Source organism: Indicator indicator, chromosome 3 (genome assembly GCF_027791375.1).
Source record: "Indicator indicator isolate 239-I01 chromosome 3, UM_Iind_1.1, whole genome shotgun sequence".
In the NCBI taxonomy this organism is placed as follows: domain Eukaryota; kingdom Metazoa; phylum Chordata; class Aves; order Piciformes; family Indicatoridae; genus Indicator; species Indicator indicator.
In genome coordinates this window covers 23,135,752-23,155,828 of record NC_072012.1, presented here as the reverse complement: position 1 = coordinate 23,155,828, position 20,077 = coordinate 23,135,752, and the positions used below count along the sequence as shown (strand labels likewise).

Sequence of the window (20,077 nt, the reverse complement as noted above, 5' to 3'; positions counted from 1 at the left end):
ATGTGCAGGTACTGGGCTTCTTACCTTGAGGGGGGGAAAAAAGAGAAAGAATTATGATTTTTTTTTTTTTTTATTTTTAATAAAAGGAGAAAGTCCAATTTTGCTTGTCTGGACAATGAGGGAAATTAATAGAAAGAACAATTTAGTTGTCAGCAAACCCCAGTGCAGTGTACCAAGAAATGCTGTAGGGTCTTACTTTTTTGGGAGACATTTGACAGAGACAGAGCTTGCTTGTCTCTCTGTTTGCTTCTAGAGAGGGTTTCTGGACACATATTCAGACTCCACATGTCTGTCAATAGTGTGTAATGGTGCAACCATTTGGTGTTGCCTGTTGGATCGGGTGACTATTACTGTTCACAGGGCAGCATCTCTGCATCCGTTTCTTGTCTTCAGCAATGGGAGAGGTGCTTACTCATGTCCTTCATTGAATGCCTGTGCCAGTCATTTTTGTTACCAACTAAACTATTTTACTTTAGGAATTTTTCTTCTTGTTATGCACTGACAAAGTCCTACAAATTATTCTGTGAATTTAAGAGTGCAGAAAGAAGAACACAGGAAGGAAGCAGAATGGGACTTGTGATTTGGTTAGTCATGCATATAGACATGCATATACATATATAAATATGCTACATTATTTATTGTTGTCTTTTTTATGTTTACAGGGCTACAGCTACTCATAGGGGCCAAGTTATATTCAAGGATGCCTTAGCACAACAGCTGTGTGAACAGGGAGGTAAGAGCCACCATCTTATTAAAATGTAGTTTTCCATTGTACTCATGTCAGTGCTGCTTATCATGGAAGCTATTTTGTGGAAAAGTTGATATCAGGATCTCATTTATATTCTTAAAACTGATACTTTCTTTGGCTTCATACTTCCCATTTATTCTCTCTCCTCTCTGCTGAACATTGGGGAATGTACAAAGTTAAAGTAAATCCTACTGAGTTACTCACCTGAAATCAGCCTTTAACAACCAATGTTTTTGTTTTGTCAAAACCATAAGCTGACTTTTAACTCTCACTGTGTTAAGTATAAGAAAAAAAATGCAGTATGCCTGCAGCAAAAGCTTTGTTTGCTATCCAGCTCAGACACATCTTTGTGAAGAACCTGCTTTCACATTTTGTGAAAGAGGCCATCAGATTTTTGCCTGTCACTTATAACATTTGATCATTTTTGTAGCTAAACAAAATGTTTGACTTACATGAACTTTGAGAATCTAATTGTTTGTGCAGCTTATCATACATATCTTTTTAATGAATACCTAAAGCTAAATGTCTTGTTGTCAGGTGTTATCTGCTAACAGTACACTGCTTTGAACCTGATTCATTAAAGCAGTCAGAAGCAGAAGAGCTATCTATCATTTTTGGTGCACAGAGAGAAAGGTATTTCTCTGCTGATTGTTTTCTCCACAAAATTCCACCAACATTTCTCTGTTAAAAAAAGACAGTGGAACATGGGTCTAGTGGTCTAAAACAAGTATTTCAATTAGAAGTGTGTTGCCATATTAAGAAACAAGAGAAAATCACACAAAATACATTGGGGGCATTAGAGCTCTAGGGGATTTTTCTTGTGATTTTGGGAGTACCTCTACAATGGCTTTTGCAACAAGATAGTGAACATTATGTCAGGAACATATGTTGAGTTATGTAAGGTAAGAATAGTACCTCTGTGATAAGGAAGGGAAAGTATTTTCATTTTCAGTTTCAGTATTTGAGTTTTCAGTATTTTAATATTCCAATGGGAAGTAGGAAAGGGGATTCAGAGACGTTACTGAAGATGTACACTGACAAGCCAGAAAGTTAGTTCTGCTTTCAATAAATTAAAAACATATAACCCAGGTTCTGGAGTAGGAAGGGAGTGTTAGCCCAGTCTGGATGAAAGGTGTTTGGGACAGGCATGTATGGATATTTTTACTGTGTGCAGGGAAAAAAAAAATACCTGGATAGGCTACCAACATATATTTAGTATTCAGAACAGGATATAAGTTATACCTATATAATGTGGGTGTGTAAGAGCAGTGTTTTGGTGATTAATAAAAGGGAATTTGGGAATAGAAGTGTTGTCAGGATCACTATTTGAGATGTCCTAAGAAGAATGGTGAGGATATTTCACACAGGCTGCTTGCTAGATCGACACAAGTCATGAGTGGAAGAATTAATATGCAGAGTCATCAGCATAAAATGATGTAAAGCCTCATGAACAGATTAAATCCTCCAAAGCAGGGATGAATGAGTGCACCACAGCCAAAAGCAGCTTGTGGAGGCCAGAACAGGTAAGGGAAGAAGGAAGACGTGTTGGTGGTAGGGTGAGAGGAAGCTAGAGTGCTGGCACTTTGAAAGCTATGTGCAAGTAAACTGGAAGGAAATACACAACTGTCAGTCTCAGAACTGGAAGGATGATCAAGGAGAATATGAGCAAAGCAGCAAGACTTCTCCCTACTTGAAGAAAAGAGTCTAGAGAGTAGAAATCCATCTATATAAGCTTTGATAGTTCTTTCTTCAGATACCTTCTACCAGGAGATCTTAGCAGGAGAGCCAACAGCAGAAATAGGAATTCTTTCACCCTTCCCTTCTTTACATTTCTCTAGTTTTAGAGCATAACCTAACCTCAAATCAACATTTTAGAAATACTTATGTTGGTTAGAACAGCAAGTTGTTATGGCACTGCATGCTGTCCCTGAGGGACATGAGGAACTGCAGAACAAGGTGAAAATGGGATTTGCGCATCACTTGTGTGTAGAGAATAAAAGATGCTGATGTACCAACCTTGGGTTTTCACTGGCTGCTCAGCTGTGACAGTCCTTTTGCCTTCTGCTCCTGCTCAGCCACTGACAGCCACATCCTGCACCACTTCCCTGAAAGGGCCTCACTCTTCCCCATTGTGTCATAGTCTCCTGCATCCTCATAACTTTTGTGTTCCCCATGATTTTCACACCAGTTCTTTGCTTTTTACACAGTCACTTCAGAGACTTTATTAATTTGTCTTCTCCAAAACATGTGATGTCATTTTGGTTACTTCAAAAATAGATCAGTTTTAGCCAGGCATCACCCAGAGGTACTCTTCTATGTTCAGCTAACAGTGTGTGACAGCCCTGTAATCAAATTTCCCTGCAACACAGGTGTGTGAGCTTCTTGGAGGCTCTCTCGATCCTTCTCCCACATTTTTATCCTCACCAAGGCTTAGTTTCTTAGCTCAGCCAGTTTTCTTGACTCAGTCAACCACTCTACTACCCGTTGCACTTCCTCCTGTTATCCATTCCAGCATCAGGCTCCCCTCTGTCCATCTGTTCTTATTTCTTCGTCAGATAATGTGCATTGCCGTGGTCCCCCTTAACAGCATTGTTCTAATTCTTATACTGTTGGGATTCATTTTCCTGTTCAAAAAGAAGATGTTCTCTTTGAAGCAAGCCTTGCTGCTTTTATTCCATGAAGACAGTCACAGTTTCATCAATGCTATTAACATAAACAAAGGATTCCTTCAGAAAAGAATTAATGAATTTATTTAGATGCAAATATCATATTAAGATAGATGCACAACAGCAAGGTAGATTCACATAAATGAGGTTTTATGGTCTGTTTCTGGCCCTAAACATTGCTGTGCTGAAATGCTGTAGTGAATGATGTGACATACTAAGTAAAGTAAATAAAACCACAGCCTATTTCATAGATTTATAACAAGATATCTTTTTAACAAGTGTGTTCACTGGAGGTGATGTCAGACTTCATAACAACCAGGACAAAGGATATACAAGAAGATGGGAAAGTAGCATGGAATCTCAGAAATCATGTTCACTATGGCTGTCCACTGTCAGATGTGCATTAGTAAATCCTGACAGAGCTAATGGGATTTGTGTAATGAAAGAAAAGTGTAGTTCTTATTTTGAAGAGAATTAGAGGATGATAAAGGGTGGTGTTAAGGGATGGCAATGACAAACAAGCAGCCCTATGTATAATGTAAATGGAATAAAGAATGATGCCATAGGGAAAGACGCTCAAGAAAGCAAAATAATCACTTGAAAAGATGTGTATTCAGCATATAATAAATATTTTAGGAAGCTAGAGAGATCTTTGAGAACTGATGTAAGCTTTAAGGTTTATAAGAATTTTATTGGATATAGAAGAAAGGAGGCATAAAAATTACAAGACAAAAGAGTTAATCCATCACAAGCAGCCAAGAGAACAAAGTGCATAAGCCAACCCAGAACAGATTGATGCCTTATAAATACTTCTGGGGACAAATAAGGATGTTAATGATCAATGATATTGTTGTCATTAGTAAAATCTTTCATTAACAATATCTTTAACTTTTTAATCTAATAACAAAATAAACTGAAAATAACGTAAGCATTATTGTGCAGATTGATTCATGCTGGCTTCACTAGAACAAAAATCATGCATACAACATGCAAACAAAACCAGTAGCATAATTAAAACGGAGTTGGCAAAACATCAGACCTGCTGCATTGCACTGTGGAATTCAGAAGAATTTAGGTCTGTGAAAACGGCAATGCTGCTGGGAGGAACAGCACATGGTGCAGGGCTGGGTGCAGCTGGCACTCATGTCAGGCGACCCTGCCTACCTTTTCCACAGCAAGAAGTATGAGAAAGCACAAAGGAGGCCAATTTCCCTGTGCACTATACAACTCCAGACCAGAAGCATTGCTTTTTGGAATAAGGACCATACTGGGAGACTTCTGATTTAATTCTGACTGACCAGAGGAGAATCTCAGAAATGTAAAACCAAAAGATTGGAAAGGTGAAGGATGTTGTTCCCTCTTTGGGCAAAATCATTCTGATCAGCATAGTTCCCGGAATTTTGTACAATTTTGTACTCCAATTTTGTACTCCACAAAAGACAGGATTTAGGTTCCTTTCTTAAGAAATCCCTCTACAGTCTGACAGATGTCTCCATAGCAAAATAAATCCTGAGAACTGGCCCAGACTCTCTTACTTGATAGCTTTTGCCTGAATGTTTGTGAAAGAACTTTTAGACATGTTTTGTACCTTGTAAAAGATAAGAACACTGTGAAAAACAAATTCAGAATGAATTGCAGGTTCTCAGGCTTGACCAGGGCAGTATTTTACAGAACAGGAATTGGAGTTTTAGACCTGAGGTATTGTTCCTTGGCTGGTGTGTCAGCAAGAATAATGCAACCCTCGGCAACACAGTGACTCTCTCTGAGGGGATATTCAGCCTTTATCATTCAATAGCAACTTTGTTTACCAGTAGAGAGAAAATATTGGCAGATGTCTAAATAAAAGCATTAGTTTCCCTTTTTCATCTTCATCAGGCTGCTGATGACAAGGGGAACAGACTTTTCATAATCTGAAAGATAGAATATACCTTTCTCCACATCTCCTGATGAATTGATGAGCAACAGCAAATGGCTGCTAGCTGTTGAACTCTGAGAACAGTGTTTCTGTGGGAGCAGCGGAGCATTTGTGTTTCTGTAATTCACTTTTCCTTTGTATTTTTGAAAATGCTCAGAGTTCTGAGGAAAATTGGGGGGAAAAAAACCAAAACAAACCCAAGAGTCTGTTTTCCAATGAGTTTTAAGAATATCTTTGTATCCTTTGCCTGTCCCTGTAGTGAGGCTTGACCCCACTGATCTGTGGAATATGGGTGTCAATAGTGCCAACTGATGCTGATGGAACCATGCCTTTAATTTGCATTAAGCTAGCTGAATTAGATGCTGGGTTTGCTTAATGGTTAACCATTACCGTTTCATAATTTTGGTTTGGGTTTTTTTCCCACTGACATCAGGACCATCACACATCTTTTTTTGCCCCTCATATTCCAGCTCCTCTGTCTGAAAATGTCATTTGCTTCCGACCTCTCATATTTTCCTCCCTTCCAGTTTAACCAAAACAGGGCATATTTTTCTATTGACTTAACCTTTCAGTGGCCTTACTTCATTCTCAGAACATTTTAACCTTTTACTCCAAAAGATGCCTTCGTTCTCACCCAGCCTATTGACACAGAGCCCCACAATGACCCCACTGGCTTTTAAATTCCTTTACTTTTCTCGAGATTCTTATGCTTCCAGTCTGACTATGTCCTTTCTTCCTATGAATCACTTTGTGCTGTGTACTTTCTTCTGTGCTTTTTGTTACCAAAGGCATTGCCTTGTCTTACACAGCAAGCATCTTCCATTTCCTTGCATTTTCTCATATGGTATTTGCTCATGTCTCCTAGAATGTGAACTCTGTGCTCCATTTTCATTCTTTGCTTAGCACAATTAATCTCTTGTAAAGCTCTGCATATACCCAGAATTCTAACTAAAAATCAAACAATAAATTCTTTTGCTTTACATTCTTATTCAAGCTCAGATGCATTTTGGAGCCACACAAATACTAACTCTAGATTCAAATCCACCCAACCTTGTGCCCAAAAAACTCCTTTTGACTTCAACCACATTATAGTCTACTATACAATCTGTATTGTTTTAAAGTAGGTAGTTATCTAAACTCATGTGAAAGGCAGATCTGAAAATATTCTAAATCAATTGTAGTAGTTTTTATGTAATGTTCTGAATTTCTATTATTTTGGGGACTTTACAACACCTGAAGATAAACACAGTGCTGTTTTGCAATGTAGTATAAAATGTAATATAGAAATTATTGACAGGGAAATTAAAGTCTAAGTCTGTCATTCATGAAATGTTACTTTCATGAGCTTTTGTCATATTCAGCTCTGGAATTTGAATTACAAATCATATAAAAGAATACCTGAGGCAAAAATTCTCAAGTTTCTCAGATCCTGTAAAGATTTCAGAAATGTAATCCTTGTTCAATGTATAGTCTTTGTAAGGACAACTTTTGGCCCAATTTTAAATGTTTGATTAACTTCACGTTTAGTTTTTAGTGAGTGATCAGTAGCATTAGTGTTCATCTGCACAATTTCCTTCAGTTCAGCCTATTGGGAAGCAGTTTTATTTCACAATATACCATGCAGATACAGGAAGGGCTCAGATCTCAAGTTTATATTCTTTAATCGTGTAGACAGATTGTCATAGTAAAAGCAAGTGACCAAGTCAAAGGAGTTTGCAAATTCAAAGGTTCTGAGTTTGTGCTTTCCTGTGCTTTGTGGCTGAATGCTGACTTCAGAAGGCATCCTTAGTGACTGTATGTATCCTGGGGTGGGCTGCCTTCTACAGAGACCCCCTTCCAAGGGACTGTGACAAGTGCCCTGGGATGAATGACAGTCTACTTTTTCATTGTGAGGTCTGAGCTGCTCTCATTGGAGAGGAGGGTCTCTTTCAGTTAAGCCTCTTTCAATTAGCTCAAAGGTTAATTGAATTAATTTACTAGGTCAACTGATGAATCTGCCTGAGATGTGGTCTGATGTGACCGTCCCCTTCATTGATGACTCTCACCCACACTGGTATTTGCAGTGGATCATCCCTTAGTGGAGCTGATGAAAAAGGGTAATACACAGAACATGAGAGACAGAGGTCTTGTTTTCAGCTTAAACACTTACAGCATCCTGAGTGTTTCAAATATTTTGCCATAAAGTGGTTCTTTTCTTACAGGCAAAATCCAGAACATTGCATTGCTCGGTCTGGGAAATACTTCCATTAATCCATCTTAATCCATCTCTTCTGAGCAGATAGTTTTAAAAAGTTCTCTAGAGAAATGTATACAGGCCTCCATGGAGAACAGTGCCTGGGATGGCAAGGGACAAATGCACTTGGAGTGGTATCACTCCAGACTTTCTACCATCATGGTGAGAGGTGTTGGCCACTGCTGGAGTCATTACTGACATTTCTGCTGGGGAAGACTAGATGGCATGGATGCGTGAGTTAGCTGCATAAAGAAAAACTGACAATTTTTCTGCATGTCTGTGGTTTCTGTTCAGACTCAGACTCTTAAGAATGCCTTTCCTTTTCACTTAAGTAAGGCTTTCAGTGGTTCTGTGGCTGTTTTCAGTATCGTGTATAAAAATATAAAAACGTAAGGCTACTGGGTGAAGGAAAAATCTATTGGTCTTCCAAGTCTTAAGTCAGTTAAATCAAAGATTTCTGTCTAAGCTAAATCCAGACTGCTTACCATCCTTTTCTGGTCTGCAGATACTTCAGTTGTTCCTTGCTTCATCTTCTTAATCACTAAATTCCCCATGAAATGTTGCAATTTCATTACAGAATGTCACGCCTCGATGCAAACCCAGATGTTATGACAGGAATTGCAGTACTTCAGGAAATTTTTGCAAATATGCTGAAGAGATCAGGAGTACTGATACAATTTAGGTCAATGCCCAACAAGGAACACAGAACCATCGAAAGAATTCTGCCTTCAGAAATTCTTTTTTGGTGTTCTATTTACCAAAGTACAGCTTTGGTAGCTATATAGCTGCATGGGTGAGGTACTGAGAAGTGAAAGGGGCAGCTGCTCCTCAGGAGCTTGCTCATATGCAGTCTTTGCCTTCAGGAAAGAGCTGTAACTTACTTTGATTTAAGACTACACGAAGCTATGGATGTAGTAGCTACCAGGGAGTATATAGCACTGTGTAGCCACTTTCTAGACCTCCCCATATTTTTTATGTAGCTGTGTCCATTCAGATACAATCTGGTTTTGTACGAGACTCCTGTTGCAAACTGTTAGAAGAAAACTACTTAAAATGTTGTCATTTCACAATGACAGTGTTGTGAAGTGTTTTCTAGTGCAGTGGAAATGGTCCAAATGTGGCTTTTTTGCCTTGCCGGGTTTGTTTCTTTTGTTCAGCCTAATTCCTCCTCTCTTCCTCAGTCACTGAACTGCTGAATCTTAATCCAAATTATTGCTAAGAATACCCCGTCATCCTGGACTAGAAGTGATCTGTCTTTCCTTGTTGTACCACATTTGTTGTATTTAATTTCTTATTAATACTTAATTAGTGAATACTTATTTTTTCTTTTCTAAAATGTTGTTTGCAACTTTGTGGGATAGCCAACTTAGAGAACATGTACTGTACAATTTGTTTTATCCTGAATCAATATTTTAATGCTGCAATTAATCCCTGATCATAGAAGATATTCATGCATTGTGTCTTTGTTTTCCACAGCCCCAACAGAAGCTCCTTTACACCCTCACCTAGGTAGGTGGTTTGTCATTCTTATTACTAAAACTCAGAATCACCAATTTACAATAAACTGTGGATAAGGTCATGTGAAACCAGCTCTGGGGAATTTGAATAAAAATAAAACTCATATAAAATGATTGAATTATGCCTAATTCTGGTTAGGTTTTTTTCATTGTGATTTTTTATTGCTGTGTATTTATTGCCTTTGAGCCCTTGCAGTGTATATCATACAGCAGAGCCCATCTTCTTAGCTATGTGTCAGTGCATCTATTTGCATGAAAACCAGGGCTTGAGCACCTCTTCTGTGAAGGCAAGTTGAGAGAGCTGGGGCTGTTCAGCCTGGAAAAGATCACACAGCTGTCTTCCAGTACTGAAAGGGGACCTATAGGAAAGCTGGAAAAGGATCTGTTACAAGGGCCTGTAGGGGCAGGACAAGGGTTATTTGCTTTAAACTTAGAAAAGGTAGATTTATATTAGATGTAAGAAAGAAGTTCTTCACTATAAGAGTGGTGAGAGACTGGAACAGGTTTCCCAGAGAAATTTTGCATGCTTCATACCTGGAACTGTTACAGGTCAGGCTGGATGGGACTTTGAGCAACCTGGTCTAAGTGGAAGGTTTCCTTGCCTACGGCAGGGTGGTTGGAACTAGGTGATCTTTAAGGTTCCTTCCAACCCAAACCATTCTATGATTCAATGATGTGTAAGCCGCAGTGTGGGACAGAACAGTCACAGCAGTACTGAGTTGCTGGGAGGAAGATTTTGTTCCAGTGCAACTCCAAGGTGCACCCAGAAGCAGGGCATTGCATCTCCTGCTTTCCAAGCAGGACACCCACCCTCTCCAGGGCTCCAGCCCTGCACCTACCAAGCCATGTGTTACACTTTGATTAGTGCAAGCCAGATTCTGTCATGCTTTTTCAGTTTGAATAGCAAGTGGCAGTTCATTGATTTAACAGAAGTATTTGTAGAGAAGGTTCTCCCTAATATAGGTGCCAAAGCTTCCGATTCGGGTTTTTTGTTCATCATACATAAAATTTACATATGTAAATCTAGGGGCAAAATTGGAATCCAATGCTTGCAGCCTGGTGGTTAGAAACATTTGTGTAACATAACTCACAGTTTATATTTCATAAATGAACTGACCTTTACTGCCAGCTCCCCTAATAGAATCAGAGAAATTACAATGAGCCCCTGGATTTTTGCTGAGAAGTTATCAGAATGAACCTCTCAACTATGAGAGGTGTAGTACACTCACCAGGACATGTCGTCAGTACAATGTTTCCAAACTCTGGATCCAGAAGAACAAACATGTTCAGAACAAACAAAAATGTGGAGCAGAAGTTCTTCAAACACTTAGCATGTACTTGACGACTGCACCCTTCCATAGCCCTCACACTGGTGATAGGCTGGGACTCTTCATAATTTTATGTGGTACTGTGATCCAGAGTAAGAAAAAACCCAAACCCTGTAATGGAGAAAATGCTGCTTTTGTAACTAGCATATGTAAAACCTCTGGTTTTCTCATTTTACCATACATTACTTTAGGTAAGGCAACACTTGGACTGCACTGGATGGTTACACTGGATTTTTTTCATATAGTGCTTCTTTCCTTTGTAGCTGAAATGCACAGTGACAGCATTATCCTACGGGATGACTTTGACTCTTACCATCAGCAAGAACTGAATCCTGCCATGTGGTGAGTTTCAGACTTCTTTCCTTTACGTGCACTTGAGCAAATTAAAACTTTATGCTTATTGTAGTGAAGTATTTGTATAACATTTATTCCTAGATACCTCAGCTCACATTGCTGTAAGCTTGGGTGTGTCTTTGTTCCACTGAGACCTAAATATATTAGTTCATTAACTGATGAGTGACTGATAAATGCTAAGCCCATTGAAGTGAGTGAAAACTTCTCATTGACTTCAAATTTTGAGTTAATCCAAAAATAGAAAGAAGGAGTAGAGCTTGAGCTCAGTGAATGTTTTAGTATGAAGAGTTTGATTTCTTGAAATCATAGATTTTAATGGAAAAGCTGATGAATTTCAGTAAGTAAACTTTTTTTTCCCCATTGCATGTTCATGTAGCAGCTCTCTTTGGTGAGCCGGAGTAAGAACTCCTCAGCTGAAATCAAATGTTTCCAAACCACTGAAAATATTTTTTAAAAAATAACTGGAATTAAATACCTCCATTTAATTTTCAGCTGCTGGAAATATTTAAGGTTGATCTTTTTTTTTTTTTCTTTTTTGTAGAAGGAAAACTTTTTAACTTTTTCAAAACTTTTATGCTGCATAGGAAGGAAAACTCTTCCTTTCCCAGCTCTATGCAGCAACTCCCAGTTGCTGAGTTGTTTTTGTCAGTTAGGATTCCTGAGCAGTTTCATTTGTATTTCAGTCTGCATCTAAAACAACAAGCACAGGTTGTTATCTTTTTTTAACCAGTAGATGCTCTTGGAGAGTCTTGGAACTCCACATGCGTAATAAGGCAAGTGCAACTTAGGGCTAGTCAGGCAGAAGCATTATTAACTAGTAGTAGATAGTCAACAGCATCTCCCACTCTGTTCCCCTGTTCTCTTCCAAGTGATTGCAGAGGCCCAAGGAAAGGGGAGAGGAAAACCAATATTTTCAATGTTAGTTAAGCCAAGTATCCATACATGGGAGGGATAGACTCCATAAGTCTGTGCCACGGTTTTCAGGACCCCATCAGTGTATGACAGGGCAGTATGGAGACGGCCAGGGCAGTATGGAGTTGGCAGAGCCTATAGGAGTGGCACAGCTGGAGTTATCTTAGCTCAGAAATGCAGAGTTGGACACAATCACAGACTTTTATTTTGTAGTGAAAAGGAATGTTCTTTTAGCAAAGATAACACTTAGCCAGACCTCTCAGTCTTAAATAATTTTTCCCACCACACCAATCACAGTGATAGAGTAGCATTTCATATGATCTATGTAAACACGTCACAAAGGAGGAAGTTAGAGATCTCTCAGAGTTCAAAAGTGATTCTGTTCTGTACAGAGAATACATCCACTGGTCATGCTATACCCAGATAAACACATCTATCACTCTTGACATGAAGTTGTGAAGGTTGGAGTCTCTTTTTTCAATATGAAGTTATTACTGACTTCTTTATCCCCTCAGTTTTGTTTCATAAATATAATTTATTTAATTCATACAGACAGAAAAATGTTACTGAGTTAGTTTATCTTGCTTGCACACATTTCTGATGGGCATTTTAGCAGCTACCTGCATTTGTTAGTCAGGAATACATATGTTCTGTGAAATCTGACTTCATTTCCCTTTTATTAAGGCCTGTCACAGTTTTCCATCTGTGCAGCTCTTTCACGGATTCTTGTCCTATGTAAAAAGATTGTGGTTTTTGGATTTTTATGGGTATTTTTCTTTTGCATATACATTGTAATACTTTTAAATATGTGCCTATTTTTCCTTCTTTTGTTCCCTTTGTATCATCTCTTTAAAAGTTTTTCTGGACAGATGCATTAAGGACCTGGAATGCTATAATACAAAACCCCTTCTTTCTTCATGAGAATGAATAGATCAAGGACTCTTAATGGGTTACAGAATAGCTGCCAAGGTAGATAGCTTTAGCAGCAGTGTGTTAAATGGACTTGAGTGGAAAGAAATGAGAGGAGGCATTATTTCCCTGCAGATGTCTCATAACTCACAGAAGGCCTGTCTGTTGGGAGCCTCTGTAATTTATTTATCCATTACTCTCTTATCTTTAAATTCATCCTTGCTTTATAGAAGCCTCAACAGAGACATTTCAGACTAAAAGAGCCCCCAGTCTCCTGCTCCTTTTGTCCCCAAGATTTGGATTTGGAATAACCTTGACCCACCTTGATTGGTGGGTCAGTGCAGAGAAGTGTCGTAAGAGAGAATGTTCCAAAACCCAGGGCAACCCTGAGATAGATTTTCCGGTAATAACAGCAGGAAGCGAACATCTTCAGCAAGACTTGATAAAAGCAAAGTGCAAGTAAAAGTGTAATGAGTTGTCACGGGGTTTTCTGCATACAGGATTTCTGCAGTGGCTCTGCCTCCAGAGAAGACCTGCTTAGTGGCAGAAAGCTCATTCTCATTTGATTGTCTACTGGGAGTTAAATCAGGGATTATTAACAGTTTATGCCACCCGCCTTAAAATTGCAATTTTTTTCCCCCTGGCAGCTGCTAAAATCCCATCTATACCACAAACAATTGCAGTAGCTGCTGGAGCAGGATTTCCACAGCCCTGCTCAGCCGCTGGTCTGCTGTGCTCAGTGTGCGGTAGCAGCTGCCTTGTGTGTGCCAATACTCCATCAGTGCCATGTCACCAGGGGCCAGTTAGACTAAGCCACTCTAATGATTTCTGAAACCATAATTTTTGTGAAGATGAAAAGAGAAATTTTGATATTTTCCTATGATCTTTTCTTCCCAAATCCTGTATAACACTGGCTTGGATGTGATTAATATTTTCCCACTCCTCCTGATCCCCTTTCGGGCACATGTGGCTCTGGCAGAGACATGCAGTCCAAGAGCACAGGCAAAGCACTTCATAGCTGCTGCCTGTGTCCCAGCATTTGATGGGTCCCAGCAGAGCTGATATGCCACTCGCTTGCTGGGAGAGGCCTCACATCAAATAACCATTTTGTGCAGGGGTGCTCTATGATTTCAAGAGTGATTGGGGTTTTTTTTATGGATTGCTGCTCTTTCAAATGCATTAAAAGACACATCCTACACAGCAACCATCCGGGTTTCTTTGGAGGCTCAGGAGCAGGAAGGAAATGGCTGAGTGTTTCTGGAACTGCAAGGGAAGGGGAAGAGAACAGGAAGGTTGAGATGGAGCTTTTTGTTAAGAGAAAAGTCATAGCATCCAGGAATGGGTTCCTGGTCAAAAATCACAGTTTGGTTATTGAAAGAAAACAGGAGAAACTGCTAAAGTAGAGAAAGATGAGGAGAGGAGGGGAGATAGCAAGAGAAGACATAAGAAGGAAGCAGGTAGGATTTCTGTGCTGGGAATGGGAATGTGTCTTCTCATTTCCTTGGCACTCAACCACCATGCGTATTTTCTTGTGTAGTATTGTCCAGCTGATGCTTACATTCTTTGATTCCAATGTACACTCATGTCAGAACATGGTTCTTTCTAAATTTCCCAGCCCATAGGTACAAACAGGCTTACTTAAGTAGAGATTGCCTCATTTCTTGGATCTCATTTGTCACAAAATTGACAAAGATCTCTAGCCTGTGAAACAAATGCTTGACATGTTCAGAAATGCCCAATGCATTTTTCATCTAAGATGTATTAGCTGTGAAATGCAAGACAGGTGTCTCCCACTCTGTGGTAGCACTGATGGCCATGCTAAGTGTTCATGACTGGCTTGCACAACTAATTGGACAATGAAATTTATTTATCAATGAGAAAGCTAACAGTGCACGTGACTAGTGGTCCCTTATACTTGATGAAAATTGGCAGGAGTGTGTTAGTACAGAAAACTTGGGAACCATAAGATGAATAGATTTCCTCTGTAGGAAAAGGAAATCTGCACCATGTACTACTTGCCAGGAAAGGGCCCTGAAATGTCTGGATGAGAAAGAAGGGGTCCAACATGGGTATCTGTAAGACTGTAGGTCGTTGAGAACCTGTTTCTGTGACCATCTTACCTTCGTGTAAGCTCACAAAATTGCAGAAGAGAGTATAAAAAAGGTGATGTATATGAAATAAAGCAGGCCAAACAAGAACAATTCTAGAAAAAAATATTCTGTTTAATCCTACCATAAATGGTTTAATGTTGAGACAAAGCATGGGGGGGCTGGAGGGGGAAGAAGGTGCATAAATTAGTAAAGAAGAGATGCTAGCACATTTCTGTATAGAACATTTTTAACATCAGGGGTGTAGACACCAGAGGATTCAGTACATTTGGAAAAGAAAGACTCTGTACAGAAGCTTGCTTCTGGCTAAACTCTCCTTTCTAACTTGATGCCATGTGTTATCTGAAAGTCTCCAAATCACAGTCAGTTAAAGAAGACACACTTCAAAGGTGACATGAAGAAAAGCTGAGCACGTAGAATCAATCAAAAAGAAATGGGTTCCATCACTTCTTCATGGTGTGTGAGAAATGAAGAGGTATTGTAATATTTCCAGTGGCAAGGAAGTGGAGGAGAGCTTTGTGACAGGAGAGAGAAGTCCTAAAGCAGTTTCCAAATTGCACTAAAACTGTGGGATTAAACTTCAGAAAGATTTATGTTTGATAATCTCTTGGCAGTTTGAGATGTTTATCTTCTTTACAGTCCAGACATCACAAAAGAAATCAGTCAATATAATGTCCACAAATTCAGGTATCGTAGAGGGAAATGAGATGACAAATAGAGATGAGGAAACAGCAGATGTTTCCCCTTCAGCAAAGTGAAGAACAATAGCAGAGAGGTGGGACTCTAAGCCAGAGAAGAGAGCAATGACAGGTCTTCAGAGAAGACAGCTAGATGAATAGGACACATGTCAGCAGTGGCAATGAGCACCAGCTGTAAGGCAAAAGATGAAGTGATTTTTAACCTGCTAAGATTTTACACCAAGCAGGTGAGAAAGTGTAAATAGCTGCACCCAGCTAGGGCAATGAATAGTCTGCTGTTTGTTTAAAGGGAAAAGAAATGAACCTGCCTGCCTGCAGCAGGAGAGGAACACACTGGATTATCTCTAAATGTGTAATACTGTGATGATATTTCAGGAACAGCAGATCAATTACCTTACTTTTCATGCATACCTGTCAAGCTCATGAGCAATTAATTGCCAAAGGTAATGCACTGAGCACAAAGATTTGAATCAGAATTACCAACAGCCATCCAATTTCTTACAACAGGAGTTATCCTAGAAAAGACATGGGGTGATGACACAGCTGTAATAGAGGACATCTCTCCTGGATTTCCAGACAGTATTTCATAGACCACATGACAGAAGCAGAACAGATGACTAACTTTGTATTCACTGAGCTATGACAATTAAAAAAATAAATAAAAATCTCTTGGATTGAACAGCTTCACCTTTCACAAGGTACTAAGAGGTATTCACAGGCAAAGTTTTCCTGCCATGTCTGTCTCCCTGCACATAACAAAGGCTGTACTATAAACATCCAAGATATATGGGCTGATAATGAAAATAATGTCCATAAACAGCCAAAATGCTACAGAATTACAGGCATTCTTCTAGTTCCTGTCCCTTTTTTCTTCAGTTATCATAGTTTAGGGATAAAGTGAAATTTTAAATGGTGACAAAAAATGTCCTTCGTGAACTCTGTTTCTATACTTTCTCATAAATACAATTTCTTCACTCACACTCTATTCTTGTCTTCTTATTTAGAAAGAAAATTGTGGGCCTGCTGTAGCTTCTGTAAGCAAATAGGAACTACATTTCATTATCAGAAGGTTTAATTTTGCTGCTTTAATTCAGAATCTTGAGTGCTGTGTGACTTGCCGAATGACTTTACTGACATGCTCATACAGGGGAAAAAAATCAAGGATTTTTGACATCTGATTTTATTTTGGGAAGTGGAGCTGAAACTGACCCTTAATAAAATCTCAGAATAAGGGAGAGTTTGGAAAGTACAAACAAGGCATTATTCTTTGACTTCTGTAATGGACTTGGATACAGAAAGACATCCTGTGCTGACTTCACCCAGGAGCAGCCAAAGAGCCCCAAAATAACAAATGCAATCAATTATTCACAACATCTCTGCATCTGAAAACCGCTCAGCAGAGCTCAACACTGACAGACCTGCAGGCTATTGTACACTGCCCAGAGTTAACCCATTCTGCCAAAACTTGCCCACACTTTGCTGCCCTGCGCAGCCAGGGGGTGCTGAGGAGCCCCAGTCTGCTGTGGGAGCAGACCTGGAGGTAGCCTAAAGAAGTATTTTTAAAATTGATGTAAACATTATTTCTAATCACTCCCTGGGTTCACAGCATCCCATCCTCCCTTGCTCAGATGTTTCAGGTGCATGGCCCCTGCAGGTAAAAGGTATCCCAGCCCCACAATGTAGCTGACAACTCTATCAGCCTCTTTCTCCTAAAGCACCTAGACATGTCATTTGCCTCATCTAGGATCTTGGTGGGCTGACAAACGATTATCTGGAGACTGAAAAGAAATAAGAAACTCAAAGCTCTGCATGCTACTAAACTACACCTGAGCTGCGTCTGTGTGTACTTCTGTGATGTTGCACATCAGAAAGGCTGGCCACGTCTGAGACACTGCATGGGAGAAGCCAAAGAAAAATGCCTAAATGCACCTTACATAGGTGTATTGCACTTCAATCTCTAAAAATACATTTCTGAAAGTACAGTCAAAAATTGGCAAGAAATAAGAAGGTTTGGAGTGAATTTGCCCTTGCTTGCAGTAGATTTGATCTGGGAGCAAATGTTTGCCTTTAGTTTGTTGTTAAAGCTGAGTTTTGGATGCCCAAAGGCAATGTTGATCAGTCTCATTGCAGGCAGTTTGTCAGGAGCTGGGAGCTTTTGAAAATCCAGTGCTCATGCCAAGAGCTGATACCTTGATCCTTGAATTAATATCAGGAGAGGTGTAATGACTTGGCTCAGCAGCGTTTACCAGTCTCTCTGATATTTTCTTCATATATTTTCCCCTGAAAGTTGAATAGAGTGGCAACTCTGATGCTAGGAATCCGAGATATGGCAAATACAGATAGAAAGAAGCATCAAGACTCATGTTACAGCATCAGGCCTGTAAGAGCCTCTTGGTGCCCAGTTTGGGGTAAGGTCTGAAGCCTTCAGTCTACCTTTTGGGGTAAATAATCCTGCAGGGTGGAAGGTGGCTGAACCTAACTCCTTCTCCTGAGCTGTTCTTCATGGTAACACCATGATGGTGGTTTTATATATGGTAAATAGTTTATATATGGTATATCAATGATTAATATATGGTATATCAGTGGGTTTTATATGGTATATCAAATTGCGTAGTAAGGAATCTGAAGAGTAACCTCAGGGTAAAGTGTTCATGTAAAAGTTCAGCTTGGTTTCCTGTGGTGTGATGTTTTGCAGAGACACTCCTTTTTGGAGAGCGAGCAGTTTGCAGAGAGCAAGTACTTATCTTCAAGGTCCTTTTCTCAGAGACAGCTCTAGGATATCATATGTACAGTTACTCAGTCTTCAGCACCATGATAACAAAACAGTCTAATCTGTCTGAGTTCTATCATATATTGGTCTTACTGTACAGCTTGTAAGTCAAATGCATGGTAATGTATGGTTTCTGATTTCTGTTTTGAACATGGTGTGTTCTTCCTGCAGGTCTGAGTGCAGTAACTGTAAGGTTGGAGAGCAGTGTGGTGTGATAATGCATGGTAATGCCATCACTTTCTGCGAGCCATATGGTCCCAGAGAACTGGTAAGTGAAGGATGTCTCATCTGCCGGGGCTTGGACTCCAGGCTGAATCAGCTGCAGAGATGTTGGTGTGCACTGAGAGTTTGATGTCCAGTGGAGACACTCTTATCAAGGTGATAATGTTATAGAAGATCACTCTAGGAATATCTCAGTGTTTTAAACTATAGATGCTAACCAAAGGTTATTGCAGTGGTTTGCAAAGGAAAATCTCTTGATCTGGTGTGCATCCAAGTTATCTAAAGTATCAGTGAGTACTGGAGAGGCAAAGAAATAGAAACATATTGTCAATCTGGCATAATTATCTTTTTATTTCCAGCAAAGGAATTGAAACACAAGGCTCATTTTCCTTCTCTTATTTTATTAGCTGTGTCCTGTTTCTTCTTGTCACTACTGTCAAATCCTAATTTGGCTGTAAAACATCACTTGTGAGCAGTGCATCCTGCAGGCTTAAATGCAGCCTGGAGCAAGCACCAGCCAGTCTCAGGAAAGTCTATATAACGTGTTGAGTCATGGTGAATGGTGATTTCACTGAGGGGTAGTAAGAAACAACTTGGTGCAGTTTGTGTAAACTTGGGATTGTCTGGGTGTGGAAAGTTAATTGAAGGATATATCACCTATGCCCACCTGCTGATGCTGGGCTGCTACCTGCAATGACGGACATAAAATGGGAGTTTTGGAAAGAACTGAAAAATTAAAAGGCTACCTCAAAGCCTGTGTAATCAGAAATTAATTTTCATGGTTTCAGTGGTGGAGGGAGAGGCAGATTAGAGCCGTTTGAAGAGCGTACATGGAAGAGGGCCATAAAACAGAAGTGGTTTTGGCGAGGCATCTTCATTTTAAACAGAGACAATTCTAACAACATTAATTTTACATCCTTAACTGAAAACAGAATTCCACAAATGCAGTGTAGATATCGCTGATGTGCTTACTGGAAGCCATAAACACATATAAAACTAAATTAGAGGTTTTATGGAAAACCAAGAAACTCAGTTGTTTCCCTCACAGCCAGCTCCAGAATCCTGACAGGGATGCTAATGTTTTGAATCCTGTTTGAATGTACCATGCCTCATTAACTACCTTGAAAGGAGATCCACTGTTTCATGTCCTGTGCAAAAATGAAGTCACACCACTGGGATATTTTATCCAAGTTTTTATCTCCTTTTTAGTTATAGTATTGAACATAGGTAACACTCCTTGGAAAACAATCTCTTTATGGTGTTTAGCAAACCCAGGATCTGAGGTCTTCTCTCTGCTGATATCTAATTTAGACTATCCTTAATAATCACAAACTGGCTTCAAACCCCCGTGTTCAACTGTATTGGTTCTTAACATGTAGTATAATAGCACTGCTATGGCATCAGGAACTTGGAAACATTTATCATGATGTAGAAGTGGTGTGATGTAAATGAGCAGAAAAAATCATTGTGCTTATAAGCACTCAACAGCCCGATAATGAAAGTGTTTATAAATATTATGGTAATGTGAAGAAACCAAATTCTTCTGAAGGAACATGCTTATGCCACAGCTCATGCCAGAAGTCTGACCTAGTTTTATTTTTGAAGCTGGTCTTGGTTGAAACCTTATTTTCTTAGAACCAACTTGTTTCTAACTTGTAGTCATGTTTCAGAAATTTCACAACATATCTCTTCCTATA

General features: G+C 39.5%; 1 protein-coding gene across 1 annotated transcript in view; it reads left to right on the top strand.

The window, feature by feature from the left end:
• Positions 1 to 20,077, top strand: part of RELN (reelin) — a 262,132-nt gene that overhangs the window by 99,193 nt on the left and 142,862 nt on the right. Inside the window, exons 4-7 of the mRNA XM_054399823.1 lie at positions 663 to 733; positions 9,039 to 9,071; positions 10,671 to 10,749; positions 18,330 to 18,426. Of these exons, the coding sequence (XP_054255798.1) occupies positions 663 to 733; positions 9,039 to 9,071; positions 10,671 to 10,749; positions 18,330 to 18,426 (280 nt within the window). The remainder of the gene's footprint in view (positions 1 to 662; positions 734 to 9,038; positions 9,072 to 10,670; positions 10,750 to 18,329; positions 18,427 to 20,077) is intronic.